Source organism: Henckelia pumila, chromosome 1, assembly GCF_033568475.1.
Source record: "Henckelia pumila isolate YLH828 chromosome 1, ASM3356847v2, whole genome shotgun sequence".
NCBI classification, from domain to species: Eukaryota; Viridiplantae; Streptophyta; class Magnoliopsida; order Lamiales; family Gesneriaceae; genus Henckelia; species Henckelia pumila.
The window spans coordinates 83,255,748-83,272,403 of NC_133120.1; the positions used below are offsets into that span (position 1 = coordinate 83,255,748).

General features: G+C 34.2%; 1 protein-coding gene across 1 annotated transcript; it reads right to left on the reverse strand.

The window, feature by feature from the left end:
- Positions 1-285: 285 nt before the first annotated feature.
- On the reverse strand, positions 286-6,731 carry LOC140874446 (probable LRR receptor-like serine/threonine-protein kinase At1g67720). Its single transcript, XM_073277739.1, has 15 exons — positions 6,326-6,731; positions 5,150-5,681; positions 4,540-5,045; positions 3,815-3,947; positions 3,555-3,626; positions 3,382-3,450; positions 3,227-3,298; positions 3,021-3,089; positions 2,709-2,866; positions 2,313-2,554; positions 1,625-1,751; positions 1,489-1,557; positions 1,200-1,386; positions 931-1,063; positions 286-824 (listed from the first exon to the last, which is right to left on the reverse strand). Exons 1-15 carry the CDS (start codon positions 6,423-6,425, stop codon positions 495-497), a joined length of 2,799 nt encoding a protein of 932 aa, XP_073133840.1. The 5' UTR covers positions 6,426-6,731; the 3' UTR covers positions 286-494.
- Between the last annotated feature and the right edge of the window lie 9,925 nt (positions 6,732-16,656).

Consider the following 16,656-nt stretch of genomic DNA (forward strand, 5'->3'; position numbering starts at 1 on the left):
TTTAGCTAAAATATTTCTCAATTAATATTTAGTTCACTTTAATCAAACTGCATATTAAATATTTCTTTAATATATAGTTGACTAAATGCGTTTTAGTAATGAAATTCTGCTTCACTTCCCGAAATTTAAAAATCTATCTTTTGTTCCCTTGGCACATTTGTTCATGCTTGTATGTTGAACAAGAATTTTGGATACCTTTCAGCTTCCCAACGATCAGACCAGATTGAGCTTACAGGGTTCAACCTGAGAGGTATGAAACGACCACGTTAATAGAGGTTCCCCAAAAGCAATAATTTCTACATAATCAACAGAAGTTCAAAAACAATGTATATGCAGTCAAGACAAGAATTTACAGTTCCTCTACATCAAAAATTTTGCTTCATTTCTTCAAAAAGAAAAAAAAAATGCTTCATTTTGCGGGACAACAATTACAAAAAAACAAAAAATCAATCGACAAAATGTCTGCATCTATCACCACTTTGAACACGCTTGTTCTATCGCGCAGTTGGCTTCGTGACTGAGTCGTCAATAGATAGGTAGTGTTCACCAATTCCAAAATCAGCCGAACCCGCCCTGTTAGCCGAAGAATGAACAGAAGGTCTTGATACTTCACCCGAGCTACCGTCTCTGTCTCTGGTTGCTTCTATAGATATTGCATCTTGGATCTCTTTAACAACTTCTGAGATTGATGGCCTCATGCTCCCATGAGGTTGAACACACATCAACGCTTTTTCAGCTATCTTCCACATCGACTGAATGTCGTATTCGTGCAATGAAGGGTCAATTATCCCTTGTATGTCACCACTCTCTATATGCAGCTTCGCCTACAAGTGAACGACCAAGATCACCAATGACAAGTGATGCTAATTTCTTTAAACGATAGAAATTCTAAAACATCTTTGATCTTTCTGTACAGGGAGCAAGCTTTACCCATTGGGCGATATTTCTGCAGTTAGGTCCAAAGTTATTTGAAATCGCTTCTTGACCTGATATTAGCTCCAAGAGTATCACCCCAAAACTATAGACATCGCTTTTGTCTGTTAACTGCTGGGAGATATAATATCTGCATTGCATGATATCAAGTGCTTATTTCTTGCCATAACTTTTATAGTTTTAACACAAATTTGAGTCGCAAGACTTTCTTGTGATTATTGGTAGCTAATCAATGGATAGCTTTTGCGGAAGAAAAAAACCCTTACTCTGGATCCAGATAACCAACAGTTCCTCGAACCATGCTCGAGACATGGGAAGCTCCATCTACTGCTAGTTTTGAAAGACCAAAATCTGAAACTTTCGCTCTCATGTTCCTATCGAGAAGAATATTGCTTGTTTTCAAATCCCGATGGATGATCGACGGAACACAACCAGTATGCAGGTACTCAATTCCTGAAACGAAAATTAGAAAGCGCCTTGCTATTAGATTATCTTACTCTCGACTATTCTTCCTTTTTATTTCCTTGACAAACTAAACTAATCTAGCAAACCAACCTTTTCCAGAATCTTCAGCAATCTCGAGACGCTTGATCCAACTCATACCATTTTCATGCATTAAAGGCCCTAGGAAAACAATAATAAAGTCAGTATATCGTCTGCAGTTTTTTCATTTAAAAAATGGAATACGCACCATATAAATGTTCCTTAAGAGTCCCATTGTGCATGAACTCGTACACGAGTATATTTTTCCCATCTTCTTGGCAGTATCCGAGAAACTGCAACAGATTCCGATGGTGTATCCTTGAAAGAAGAGCCACCTGGTTTAATTGAGTAATTTAGTGTCAACAAGAAGGCGTGATAACTAAATGTGGAGAGACAGATTGATAGTTCTGATAAATGAAAAAAAAAATTATTGTACCATGAAAATTTCTGTCTTGACTGTTTTCAAACCACGATAGGGTTTTTTAAGGGTTTCACGTTTGTTCAGTTGCAATGTTCAAAGTAAATCAAATAGTGACTGCTAGTCTGAAATACAGGTCCATAGAGAAGCTCTGAGTTTTATACCATCCTAATTTATTGGTCAAGATAATATATTTTGAGCCAAAATGTTTACTTCCTTATATTGGGGAGATATTATCTTCATGCTCAATTGCTAAAATTCAAGTGGAACTGATCATGCACGCTCAGGTTTAAAATATAAATTTGTACCGCTAACAAGACTAGAGTCAATCCTGACTACAATTGATGACAAGGAATTTCCTTGAAAGTTCCTTGAATCGATGTGCTAAGAAAAACAGGGTAATCTTTGAACGAAACCATCCAAAACAAACAAACTATTGCACAGAAAACCAAGAAATGTTTTGAATCATAAAATAAACCTCATTTGAGAATTCTCGTTTTCCCTGGAAGGAATCATTTGTCAAAACTTTGACTGCAATTTCTTTTCCATCCTTCAGTTTCCCATAATAGACCACCCCAAAGCCTCCAAATCCAACTTGTCTCTCAAAGTTCTTCGTGGCATCTGCAATCTCTGATAAAGTGAAGTAATGTGCAGCATCTGCTGCACCGTCTCCCCCAGAAGAGGAAAACTTGTGAGCCGCCAAATCATGTCGAACTTGATCTATGTCGAAAAATATAAACTTTTAATTGTTGATTCAATTGAATTTTGTTAATCAAATCAAACATAATTATAGAACATAATAATCAATTTCTAATCGTTACTAAATCATTCATAATGGCAGATTTGGGAAGGAAAATATTTCATCCAATCTGACCTTGCTTCGGAGACTTCTTGTTTCTTTTGGTAGTTAGGACACAGCAAGTAATAGCAGCGACGAGCAAAACAACAGCAGCTCCTACCGATGATCCTATGATGATATTTGTTTTATGGTTCCCTCTACTTCCCACGTGAAGATATGCATTTCCTGTGTAACTGAAACATGTGTGTGGTACAAATTAGGTAAAGATTAATTTTTTAATGGCTCCCTCCATTCCCCTTATCCCAAGGTATGCAACTTTCAGCACCACAATTTCTTAACAAGTAAACTTTGATTTTCGCCTCATAAATAAGAAGTAAATAAACGCACTTCAAAACGAGATCTTTGTTGAGAAGACCGGATGGCACTCTTCCTGACAACTTATTGTTCTGAATATACCTGCATCATTATCATTAATCATTAATAATTAAAAGAGAAGTCACTCAACAGTCCTATGAAAAATGAAGTTCCACAGCGCTAAGTGGAAATGTTAGAAATTCATAATACAGACTGATATTTTGCCCTTTCAAACTTACAGTTCTCTCAAATTTGGTAGACTTGCAAGCGAAGAAGGCAGCTCACCAGTCAGCTGATTGTTTTCAAGATGTCTGGTGATTCCAAATGGCAACTCATCTAAATATTTTAATTAACTTAAGTATATACAAAAAAACAAGACAGGCGTAAACTTTACATTATTCTCAAGTTCCGGCATCGGGAAAAATCAGGAATAGAACCACTCAGTGAGTTATTAGCGAGCCATCTGCAACAAAATAAATCTTTATGCTCACAAAATACATTTATGAATTTTCCTCCAAGGAAAAAAGAAAGAAAGAAAGAAAACAAAAGATTGACCCCGCAACTTACAACTCAACAAGGCCATCCAAGTTTGTGAACCCTGAAGGAATTTCTCCCGTCAAGTTCTTCCCCGACAATTTACTGCTCATTACAAATGACACCAAATTAAAAAAAAATAAAAATCAAGAATTAGATAAAATTTAAGCAAGGATTGTAACTCAAATAGAGTTTTATTGCATATGCGTGTATGTTATGAAACTGAGTTCTAACCTAGTATCAATCCTTTTACTTTTTTATGTATTAAAAAGATGAAACAAGCATAGTTTTACATTGATATAATTTTTGGTTGGGGATCTGAACTACACTGAACCCATGAACATGCAACCGGGAGGCATGGATCACCACCCTCTTTGGCCCATTCAGCTGACGCATAAGCTGTGGTTACACCAGCAATAATTGCTCCTGCAACTCACGTAAAAATGCATTAGAAAATTTCGAAGCTTCAAGGAAAAACAGAGAATGATGAAAAATCTTTCTAAACATTCAGGTTCTGTTTGGAGATGTACTTCAAAAACGCTTTTAATATTTTATAAGTGTTAAAAACTTAAAATATGTGTTTGGATATTTTTTTGTAAAATGTTTTTGAAAAATATTTTTTAAAAAGTGTTTTCAAGTATATTTTTTAAAGATCACTTGAGATATGTTTTTAGATATTTTTAGAATGAAACTATGGAAGACAAAAATGAATAACATTACTTTTGAAATGTTAAAATGTTTTTATAGAATAGTTTTCCAAACACATATTTTTAAAACAACTTTTAAAACATTTTATAAAATCTTTTTAAAAAACACTTTTATAAAAACGTTTCATAAGTGCACGACCAAACGCAACCTCAGTTTCTACAAGTTTTCTGTAAATAATAGTGTTATGGCATATAGAGATTAATTAGGATTCATTCATAATGCAGGTAACAGCAGCAACTGTAACTTATACTCAAGTTTCTGCAACAATAAGAATGCGTTCTTCACATGTTAGAAATTAACTTTATCTTACCATCCGCAGAACCATCACTCTTTTTCAAATACTTGTTTATTTCCATTGCATTTATGAGAGGGCCCATAGTAGAATCAGATGTTTTCGCAAATCCGAAAGATAACACAAATGGGAGAGAGATGTTGAAGTATCCAGGCTCATACAGACGATATTTTCCTTGTGCATTCTCTTGGATATTTACAATGGGCTTGCTAAGTTCAGAGTCGCCAGGGAGCACAAACCTAAATTTTCTGCTATCACTTGGACCAAAATTTTCAATCTCAGCAAAGTACGAGAACGCCCAACCAAAACCAGGAAAACCATTAAGATTTAAGCGGTATGTTAATGTCCCATTCCTGCCAACTACAGCTGTCTGCATCACTTTCTGAGGTGGTCTTTCATCGTTGCTAACATCAATGGGCATTCGAGTAGATATTTTTTGGGTCCCAGAAGCTACATCAACAAGGTAGTTGGCTTTTTTCACAGAGTCGGACTCCCATAATCGATCAAATGGATCGTCTGGATACCTGTGGAGAAAGAATGTGGCTCAAAATCAATAACACGTTCAGATTTACTAGATTCTAATTAAAACACCATACGACTTCACAAGTTCAATATTCCATGCGTATACCTCACTGGATCAACACTATCTGCACCGAAGTTTATTCTTGCTGATACGCTGAGAAAGAACTGATTCTCATACTGGTTGAGATAGATGGAACCATTAAACTTTCTGAGCTCAAGGGTGGATATAAACGGCTGTCCTGTTGTAGCATTGGACAAGCAAATTCCGATGGTGGGTTCTATGGCTAGAAATATCAACTCTTCTACCTCTATTGTGCTTGCATCAGAAATCACTATGGTAGCCCAACGAGTTGGCCCAAATGAAATATCGAATTTGGGATACACGTTGCTGTTATCAAAGTTACCATATAAGAATGTTGCTCTGATTAGGTACCTGTTCCTGGGAACCACAGCAAGTGTGTAACAATACTTGTTATCATCTGCTGGAAAGTATTTCAGCGTTGTAAACTGTTTTCTTTTCTCATTTGATACAGATATCTTAATGGCTGTCCCTCTGGTCATCTGGTTATCAGGAGTCCATACAAGGCCTAGATCATCCGTGAAACTAGTATCACCACCACAGTCCAAACTTACGAAGCCTGCACCATACGGTTATCAATGTTAGAATTGCAAGAAGATAGTTGTCACTTCCACGAAAATTATTTCTTCTTTATAACAAATTTGCCTCTTCTAAGATATGCTAAACCTTCTTATCAGAAGAGGTGCAAATGGTTTCTCAATTCCCACGTAATTTCGTATGAATTGGAGCGAGGGATTACAGCATGAACTAAAGTGGAAATGACAGCCAAATTACAATTAATTAGTTTTAAGCTAACGTTACCCCCTACAGTTTCAATGCTCTCACGTTAAACTCAAGCTTTTTAACTCCATATTTATTCCAACAACTCTGTTTGTTCCCAACAATCCTCAGAAATAATTTTCTTAGTCCACACATCATAGAAAGTATTTTTATATTCTGGTAAGTTTGAAGCCTCCTACACCCATTCCTCGTACCTACAACTACCTTAAAAAAGAACAAATCTGTAGCTAGCAATGTCTCCTCCACAAACCTAATCCATCATAAGCAGTAGCAGTTCAGAATATAAATTAATGATTAAAGCAAATAACAAACAAGCAAATTACTGTTCAGAGATCAGCCAAACTCAGATAATAGCCAAAAAAATTTCTGAATAAAAATACAAATAAAGACACAAAAAATACATATAGCAAGGAAGAGAGATACCCGGCATCTGGGCTGTGGCAGCATCCATGAGAAGAAGGGCAGAAAAAGTGAGAAAAACTAAGATAACTTGAACATCCCCCATCTCTTGTTTCTGCACCATTACGATGAAAAAGGTGCTACCTTAACTAAGAAGATGAAGCCATAAAAATAATTAAAAAGGAGAAAAGAGGGGCCTGCTAAAAAAGCAATGCATATGCAGGGAGAAAGGACTGGAGAAAATTTGAATCGCGTAAATGGGAAAATGAATTGGCGAACTTTTAGTGATTTTGTGAAGAAGATTAGGATCAAAAGGTAATCTAAAAATTTATCTTTGAAGAAGAAATAATCATTTAAATTTATCCACTTCTAATAATTTATTTATCAAGTTGTGGTGAGTCAGTGGGACTGTTCTTGAGCGTGGGAATGAGTCTTGATGACTCAAACTACGGAAATTCAACCAAACCTGAATAATTTGAAGGATATATATAGTTGATGGAAAGAATATTATTATTATTATTATTATTGATTCTTGAACTCGAGCTTTCGTTTTAAAGTTGAAATATCATACATAAATAATTTAATAGTTTTCAAAATCCATTGATTTTTACAGGTATAAAATAAAAAATTAGATGTCGAAATCCAATCTTTTCATAAGAAATATTATTATTAACTCTTCTCACATGACTCGAATTGATTCTATTATTTTTTTACAGATTACACTCATAAATTAATCCATGAAAGTATGAAACGATGATTGCTTTCAATATTTAATTATCAATCCTTGAGCCACCGTTCTACATGTTTGACAATTTGTTAAATTGTTTGTTTATCTATCTAGGTGTTTCTCTTACACTAAAATAAGGTCGGTAAGGAATAAAGATATATGGTGACGAGTTTTTATTTTAGAGCCAATATCATATTGTATTTTTCGAAATTCTTCATTTTTTTTAACAAAAACAAAAACAAAAACAAAAACAAAACAAGGTTTTTTGATTAAAGGGTTCTAGTTTTTTCTAAAAAAAAACGAAAAATTTAATGGGTTCTCACTTCTCATACATTCAAACAACTCACTGCAAGCGTTCCGATAATGATGTTGCTCATCTCTTGGCCTCGTTGGTACTTCATGAGAATATGGAATTCATTGATTATAATCCTTTGTCTATTAGTAAACTTGTAAACCGAAACCTCTTTGGTTCGTAATGGATCTCTTTTATCTCAAAAAAAAAAAAAAAAACAGTTAGGATAAATTTCGCGGAATGTCATTTAACTAACGAAAATTAATGCTTAATATAGATACGTGGCAGTGGCTGATTGGATCTCCTGCTGCGCAGAATGTGAGTACGAGGCGGGATTCTACCACACGGGATTGTTGTCCTTATCCCACGTAACTGGACTTGTCCGCGATGCAATGGGCCTGTTAACGTATGTATGGGCCCAGATCGCCCGAAGAAACTGTAATTGGGCCTCCGATAATATACAGTAGTGGGCAAATTTTGCTGCTGCTTTGTCCCTTTTTTTTGTTGCACCTCATTTCAAATATATGAAATACTTTATTAAGTATATGTTTTCAAGGGGAAAAAAATCATTTTCATACTCTTAACTTTATTTGCTTTCTCTTTTAATTTTATAATTAGTTAAATTTGGATATTGGTACGATAACCTTCAACTTTTGGCTGTTTAGGTCTGATTTTTTATTGGAGGGACTATATTTAATCGAAAATTGCTGATTGAGAAATAAAATTCGATGACCTGACAACAAATTTGGGGAATTTTCGATTTTGAGGGAAATAACTCTGGTTTCTGGAGGCTCGTTGCTTCAACTGAGAAAATGCCACCTAAAATTCCACCACACAAACCAAAATTATAAAATATTTGTTTTATACTTGGGTTTTTATTTTATGTTTATTTTTAAAATTCGTGCAAACATATATTTAATTATAGTTCAAAAAATGGTTCACACATTATTCAAAACTTAACAAGAATATATTAGTAAAAAATTAAAAATAAATCTATTATTATCTATAAAAGTGTCACTTTAGTTGTGAATTTACATTTTTATCCTCATTACAATTCATTTAATGATTAATTTTTTGTTATTTCCAAGACTTTTTGAGGTTTTTTATGTCATTCTATAGATTTATTCAATGCATATTTAATTTGTCACTATTTATTTATTCTAGGTAAAATTGATTGTTAATATTTAATTCATGTCCTAAAATTAAAGTTTAGTTGTTAATTTACATTTTTATCATCATTTTAATCTATCTATTATATATATATAAGTGTCACTTTAGTTGTGAATTTACATTTTTATCCTCATTACAATTCATTTAATGATTAATTTTTTGTTATTTCCAAGACTTTTTGAGGTTTTTTATGTCATTTTATAGATTTATTCAATGCATATTTAATTTGTCACTATTTATTTATTCTAGGTAAAATTAATTGTTAATATTTAATTCATGTCCTAAAATTAAAGTTTAGTTGTTAATTTACATTTTTATCATCATTTTAATTCATTTAATAGTTAATTTTTTTGTCATTTCCAAAACTTTTTGAGGTTTTTGAGGTCATTTTATAAATTTATTCAATGCGTATTTAATTTGCATGTCACTATTTATTTATTCTAATTCATGTCCTAAAAACTATGTCCTAAAATTAAAATTTTATTAATTGAAAGCTATATTAAATTTTTTTTTTCTCTACATCAAAGAAATTTATTTATTTTGTGAAATTATTTTCAACATTTATCTTCAACGCTATCTTTTAGTCTTCATTATTCTAACATAATATTTTGATTATTAAACTTTTAAACAAATAACAAATTAAATCAAATCATTAATTTTAATCATCTGATTCAAAACAAATAGAATCATATCATAATCATAAATCGATATTGTATTCTACTTATATAGGAAACGTATCTCATACTTTATTCAATCAATTCGTTTATTTTTTTGGAATTTGGTAATTTAACTAAAATTTCTTGTATTCCTGTTTTTAGGAAGAATAACTATAAAATTAACAATGATGCCTAACTAAGTAATATCTTAGAAAACTTTAAGGACCAAAAATATTTCAGTGATAAACTAAAAGTGTAATCAACAACATTTATACTTTTTATCGAATCGAAGGTAAAAGTAGCACTTTATTTATGAATTTAATAATTAGTTTTGTCATTTTTAAGGTTTTTTAAGTTTTTTATTCATTGTATAGTTTTGTTCAATGAGTATTTAATTTGTATATATCTATGTATTTATTGTAGATAAAATTAATTGCTAATATTTAATTCATGTTCGAAAAGAAAATTTTATCAATTGAAAGCAATATTTTTAATTGTCTATAAATCTAAAAAATTTATTAATTATTTTACCTTACTTTCAAGTTTTATCTTCATTGCTATGTTTTTAGTCTTTTAAATTTTTAACATAATTTAGTATTAAACTTTTAGAAAACAAAAAATTTCAATCGAGTTATTAACTTTTATCGACTTGTTAAAAATAAATAAAATCATATCATAAATCGAGATTTTATTTCACTTGTATTAGAAATGTATTACCCTCTTTTATTCAATCAATTAGTTTATTTTTTGCATTTGGTAAGCTAACAAAAATATTTGGAATTCCATTTTTTTAAGAAGGGGGACTACAAAAATAATGGTGATAACTAACTATGTAATCCTTTAAAAAAATTTTGGGATTAAAAATATTTTAGTGTTGAACTAAAAGTGTAATCAACACTGATATTTTTTTGTCCAAATTAAAAAATATATAATTATAACCAACTTTCTTGTTGATGTTTGGACTACATTATAATATAATATTTATTTATATAAAAGTGGTTATTTAGTTATGAATTTACAGTTTTGTATTTATTTTATTTCATTTAATGACTAACTTTTTGTCATTTTCAAGGTTATTTTATGTCATTTTGTAGCTTTTTAAATGAGTATTTAATTTATGTCTATTTATTTATTTATGTGAATTAATTATTAATATTTAATTCATGTTCTAAAGTTAAAGTTTTATTAATTGAAAGCTATTTTAATCTAAAATATATATATTAATTTTAAAACTTACTTTCAACCTTTATCACCATCGCTATGTTTTAGTCTTCTAAACTTTTTAACATAATATTTCGGTCATTATAGTTTCACGAAAAAAATGAATATAATCATTAATTTAGTCATCTGGTTCAAGACAAGTAAATCAGATCATAAATAATTGAGACTATATTTCAGATATAAATGAAATATATTCTCATATTTTATCCAATCAATTTGTTTTAATTCGTTTATTATTATTTTTTTTTGAATTTAGTAATCTAACTAAAATTTTGGTATTCTAGATTGTAGGACTAATATTATAAAACTAATGGTGATGACTATGTAATCTAACTATCATAGTTCACTGAAAAAAAATATTACAAGATTTAAAGAAATAAAAAAAAGTTTACCTTGATTATTGCATATTATATGTATATGATTTTTCAGAAAAATATAAAAAAAAGAGACATTTACATATTAATATTTTTGATTTTAAAATAAGATTATGACAAAATTATGAAACAATTATGTTTATCATTAATTAAATAAATAATTGTACGACTAAATTAATTTTTTGGCATAAATTTGTTAATACTTTAACATAAGAGTTTATGTTAGAAAAATTTATTTTGTATTGTATTTTTGTTAGGACATTAATTATTTTATATGCTAAATATTATTCAATGTATATTAAATTTGATTTTCAAAGCTAACGAAATAAAGTTATTCAATACGCTAGAAAAAATACATAAACTTGTGAATGTATTATGCATGAGCAAAAAACTTGAAAATCAAAGCAAGTCATATAGACATCATGTTTTATCAGACGTAAAAAATATATATGATTTATATACACTTTATTCATAGAAGATCAAATTTTATCTTCAACTAAAACTTTTAAATTAAAAAATTATTATTATTTTTCACTAATTTCTTAAATTTTAGGTTTTGGTCACTAAGTTTTCAAAATTTGTTTTTTGTATACTAAATTTTATTTTAATCTATTTATATCTAATTGTTGTGGTGACACGGGAAAATGCTTTATTTTGCATCGAAAAATACTGACATGGGCATTATAATAATGATGCAACTTAAAAAAATTTTGACTTATTAGATGTCACGTCAACAATTGGATTACAAATAGTCAAAATTAAAAGTTAGTGTATTAAAACTTAAATTTGACAAATCAATTGACTAAAAAGTAAAATGTGATGTGTTAATGGAACTAAAAAAATTATTTTCTTTCAAATAAATTATTGTTTTAACTTTCAAATAAATTACTGTTTTAACTTACAAATCAATAGAGGTAAAATTATTATTTAACAGATATTACTTTTGTTGAAGTGCAATAACTATTCATACTGAGAAGAACAATCGAAACATGATGTTTGAGATACAACATAGTTTAAAATATTGGATTAGTATTGTTATCAATGACTATAATTATTGAAAATGCAATAAGCATTCGGTCATGTAATATGTATCAAAGTGAAGGTCATGACTTCGATTCACATTGATTGCAAGCATAATTATTGGGAAGGAGATTATTGGGTACAATAATTATCTCTTTGCTATGTAAAACAATCAAAATGTAGTGTTTGAACTGTTACACATATTAAAATATTTGAATTGCACAATTATATATCAACTATATATAGCTTTTAATAAAATGCAAACGCTCAGTCTTACGGTTTATAAAAAATCAATGTATTTTTTTACATTTCTCGACAAATATATAACATATGTTATTGTTTTAAAGTCATTAATTAAAAAAATAAATTAAATCCAAAGTGTAAAACATAAAAGCATCGATTAGATACCACAAATCGATCGTAAAGAAAAAAAATTAAAGACATAATGTTCTCACTTCAATAAATAATTAGAGATCACATCATTATAACCAAAGTTTAAAATTGATAGTAAAATATATAACACTTAATTAAAAAAGCTAACGAACAATTAATAAAGTTATTATAATGTGTCACGTGCATTGCACGTGCAATTTTCTAGTATTATTAAACATCGTACAAACCTACGTATTTTGGATAACAATAAAAACAGAAATATGAACTGTATAATTGAACCCGAGTTAGCATTTAGCAATTGACTCGAAATATATAAAAACATTGGTGACTGTTGGATAATGGAGTGTGGGCTATTTTTAGGAATGACAGGGGCACCCAATTTTACGAAAAGAAATAAAAAGCATATTAGGAATTGTCCAATCAACTATTTATATAATAAAGTAAAGGGGTTGCATATTATACAAAAGAGTTTTCATGCCAATCACACAATGCCACCTGATGCGAATATCATAAAATGAATGTCCCGACGTGGGTTCTTTTTTGTGTTGTTCTCTCGTTTTTTTCTCCTTTTTGCTTTTTTTCATTCTGCCCCTCTTGTAGAAAGGGGTCTTCCTTTTATATGTATTGACCCGGCCTTTTTCCATGATTGTCCAGCATGACCCAACTGACAACTGTTTTTGTGATGGGATAGTTGTCACGTAGGATTGCCCTTCCCGCAATATTAGGGAGAGCCCATACTGTTTCACCATGTTGCCTAATGATTTGATTTGTAGTAAGAGTCTGCCACACGTAAAGGAGGTATGGGCTTCATTTTATATAAAATGACCCTGGGCCCACTGAGTATTACCGGTCCCTGGTTTTCGGATACTTATCCTTGCATTTGTGGGCCCCTGAGGGAGCTCCTGGGTTCCCGGTTTATGAGATGATCCCGGGCCCATCACCCAAGATGATGCCGGGCTCCCGTCTTGCAAGACGACCCCGGACTCACCGTCTGGGCCTACCAGGGTGACCCCGGACTCATCATCTGGGCATACCAGGATAACACTACACCTCCGGCAAATAGTCGGGCTAGAACTTGTTTCGCTGTCCCGAGAGATTAGTATGGCCCTTCCCCGGTGGTCCTGTGCAGTACACTGAGCTCCACGTCAGCCCTAGATGCTTCGTAGTATGCGTTGTCAGAGATTTTGTCAGAGGTCGCTTTAGCTTCCCAAGCACGCTTTGCACATCTCTTCCGTTTAATTCAAAATAGACGGCTCAGATTGCCCAGACCTTTTATTAATACTCCAATACTTGTGTTTTCTCTTCACCTCCTCATTGTCTCCCCTTTCTTGCGCGATTGCCTCCGATCATCTGTCCTTCACTCCCAATTCCGTCATTCGTCTCCCGCACGCTCTCACTCGCCTCGTAATTACGTAAGTATCCTTTCTTCCTTCATGTCTACTGGTACGTCTTCTACCTCCGGGGCGATGCCAAAGGCTCGCCTAGAGACGAAGAGCCTAGCGGTGACTCGAGCGATGCTCGTTCCGCCTCGGCTCTTCCTTCCCGACCTCGCTTTTCTAGAAAAACTTCCCACGCCAAACACTCTGTAGCCTCGTCCTCCAATGCGAGGGGAAAAGGAAAAAAGAAAGTGTGTAACCCCCTCCCCCTTGCCTCTATTCCGCCAACCCTAGGATGGTTAACCCATCTTCCCAGCACCTTATCGCAGGGGGCGGCGGAGAAATTGCATAACTCGGGAGAAATCCCCTTATCTTATACCTTGTTCCGCCCCTTATCAGGGAGCACACCCGATACCCCCCCGTCGGGTTGTTATACCTTTTTTCGGGATCAAGTCCGTAGCGGTCTTCGCTTTCCCATTCCTCCCTTCTATCTGGCGGTTGCCAATTTTTTCCGAGTTCCGGTTAATGAATTTCATCCGAACTCTTTCCAAATTATGGCATCCACCTACATTCTTTTTAAAATGCACAACTTAGCCATCACCCCCCTCATTTTTCACTACTTTTTCTCCTGCCGTTTTAACGAGGGGGCCTTTTCTTTGGCCGCCCGGCAGAATGCTCGCTTTCTTTCCGATATCCCTTCTTCCCTGAAGGGCTAGAAAGAAAGGTACTTCTTTATCCGCCCTCCGGTCCCCTTCTCTTTTAGGACCGGATTTTTGTCCAGCCTTCCCCCTCAACCTGAACTCCCTGAAAACTATAGGGTTGAGGAGCCCTATGTTCGCAGCCTGGCTTTAGTGGGCAACCAAAACTTCTCTTCCCTTGTCCTTTTCACGCCTGAGAATATGATATCTTACCGGTTGAGTGCCCGGGTGGAAGATCCCCTTAACCAGGTGATCGACGCTTATGGTGCTCCGGGAGCTCAACCTGGTAAGTTATGGTTCTCTTCCTGTCGTTTGTTTTGATTTGTTTGTTGCATCCTATCCCTAATATATTGCTTTCTTATGGCAGATTCGTCGGACGTGATGAGAGAGGAATTTGCCCAGCGAGCTAGAGAAAGGCAGGCTGCCAAGGAGAGAACCAAGGCCTTAGCGGAAAGGCGGAAGAAAGCCAGGGAGGAGGAAAAGAGCCGTGCTGTCCCTTCCAGCCCTCCCCGCTTGTCTACCACTGTAGCTAACACAGGAAGTTTATTTTTTGACGTACAAGACTGTTTTAACAACACACATATGGCATGCCCGAAATTGTTTGATAGTTTCATATTAAGACGTTCGTTAGACGGTTCACCTGGGACTCCTTTTCAGTTTGTCCGATCATACATCGAGAAACATGGACTGAAGGTTTCAGATAGATGCATGGATCCAGTCATCAGATCCCCACTGCAGAGATATGATATTCAGAATTTGGGTGCCGAGTTCGACATAGATGTACCCAGATACGGAGTCGTCTGTGGGAACGATCTTACTCCGTATCTGGGTACCTGAAAAAGAAATTTTATATTTAAGTAATAATTAATAATTATTTGTTATCATTAAAAGAAAACATAGATCAGCATACATATATGTCGAACTCGGCACACAAATTCTGAATATCATATCTCTGCAGTGGGGATCTGATGACTGGATCCATGCATCTATCTGAAACCTTCAGTCCATGTTTCTCGATGTATGATCGGACAAACTGAAAGGGAGTCCCAGGTGAACCGTCTAACGAACGTCTTAATATGAAACTATCAAACAAGTTCGGGCATGCCATATGTGTGTTGTTAAAACAGTCTTGTACGTCAAAAAATAAACTTCCTGTGTTAGCTATCTCCAATCGAAATAAAATTTCTACTGCCTCCACCCCACAGATATGCCCGCAGGCGTGAGTCATTGCTTGACTCCTAACTGGCGATAGAGCACCTTCTCTCAACATTTCATACATCAAGACTGTGAATCCATTTTCATTTGCCATGGTTACTAATTGCTGACATATACTGTCAAGAGACAAGAATAAGTACATAAAAATAAAAAAACAGGAACTGGAATCTACCAGTGAGCATGTAATTGACTTCAGTTCTAATGAATTTATACGATATGATTTGATAAATGCACTGCACGAGATGACAAATGAGTACTGATGCGAACATCATAAAATGAATGTCCCGACGTGGGTTCTTTTTTGTGTTGTTCTCTCGTTTTTTTCTCCTTTTTGCTTTTTTTCATTCTGCCCCTCTTGTAGAAAGGGGCCTCCCTTTTATATGTATTGACCCGGCCTTTTTCCATGATTGTCCAGCATGGCCCAACTGACAACTGTTTTTGTGATGGGATAGTTGTCACGTAGGATTGCCCTTCCCGCAATATTAGGGAGAGCCCATACCGAGCCCATACTGTTTCACCATGTTGCCTAATGATTTGATTTGTAGTAAGAGTCTGCCACACGTAAAGGAGGTATGGGCTTCATTTTATATAAAATGACCCTAGGCCCACTGAGTATTACCGGCCCCTGGTTTTCGGATACTTATCCTTGCATTTGTGGGCCCCTGAGGGAGCTCCTGGGTTCCCGGTTTATGAGATGATCCCGGGCCCATCACCCAGGATGATGCCGGGCTCCCGTCTTGCAAGACGACCCCGGACTCACTGTCTGGGCCTACCAGGGTGACCCCGGACTCATCATCTGGGTATACCAGGATAACACTACACCTCCGGCAAATAGTCGGGCTAGAACTTGTTTCGCTATCCCGAGAGATTAGTATGGCCCTTCCCCGATGGTCCTGTGCAGTACACTGAGCTCCACGTCAGCCCTAGATGCTTCGTAGTATGCGTTGTCAGAGATTTTGTCAGAGGTCGCTTTAGCTTCCCAAGCACGCTTTGCACATCTCTTCCATTTAATTCAAAATAGACGGCTCAGATTGCCCAGACCTTTTATTAATACTCCAATACTTGTGTTTTCTCTTCACCTCCTCATTGTCTCCCCTTTCTTGCGCGATTGCCTCCGATCATCTGTCCTTCACTCCCAATTCCGTCATTCGTCTCCCGCACGCTCTCACTCGCCTCGTAATTACGTAAGTATCCTTTCTTCCTTCATGTCTAC

Coding starts and splice junctions, on each gene's coding strand:
- LOC140874446 (XM_073277739.1), bottom strand. CDS start 6,425: ATGGTGCAGAAACAAGAGATGGGGGATGTTCAAGTTATCTTAGTTTTT. Junction 2,867..3,020: donor AACAAAGATCTCGTTTTGAA/GTGCGTTTATTT, acceptor CACATGTTTCAG/TTACACAGGAAATGCATATC. Junction 1,387..1,488: donor TGCTGAAGATTCTGGAAAAG/GTTGGTTTGCTA, acceptor TTTTCGTTTCAG/GAATTGAGTACCTGCATACT.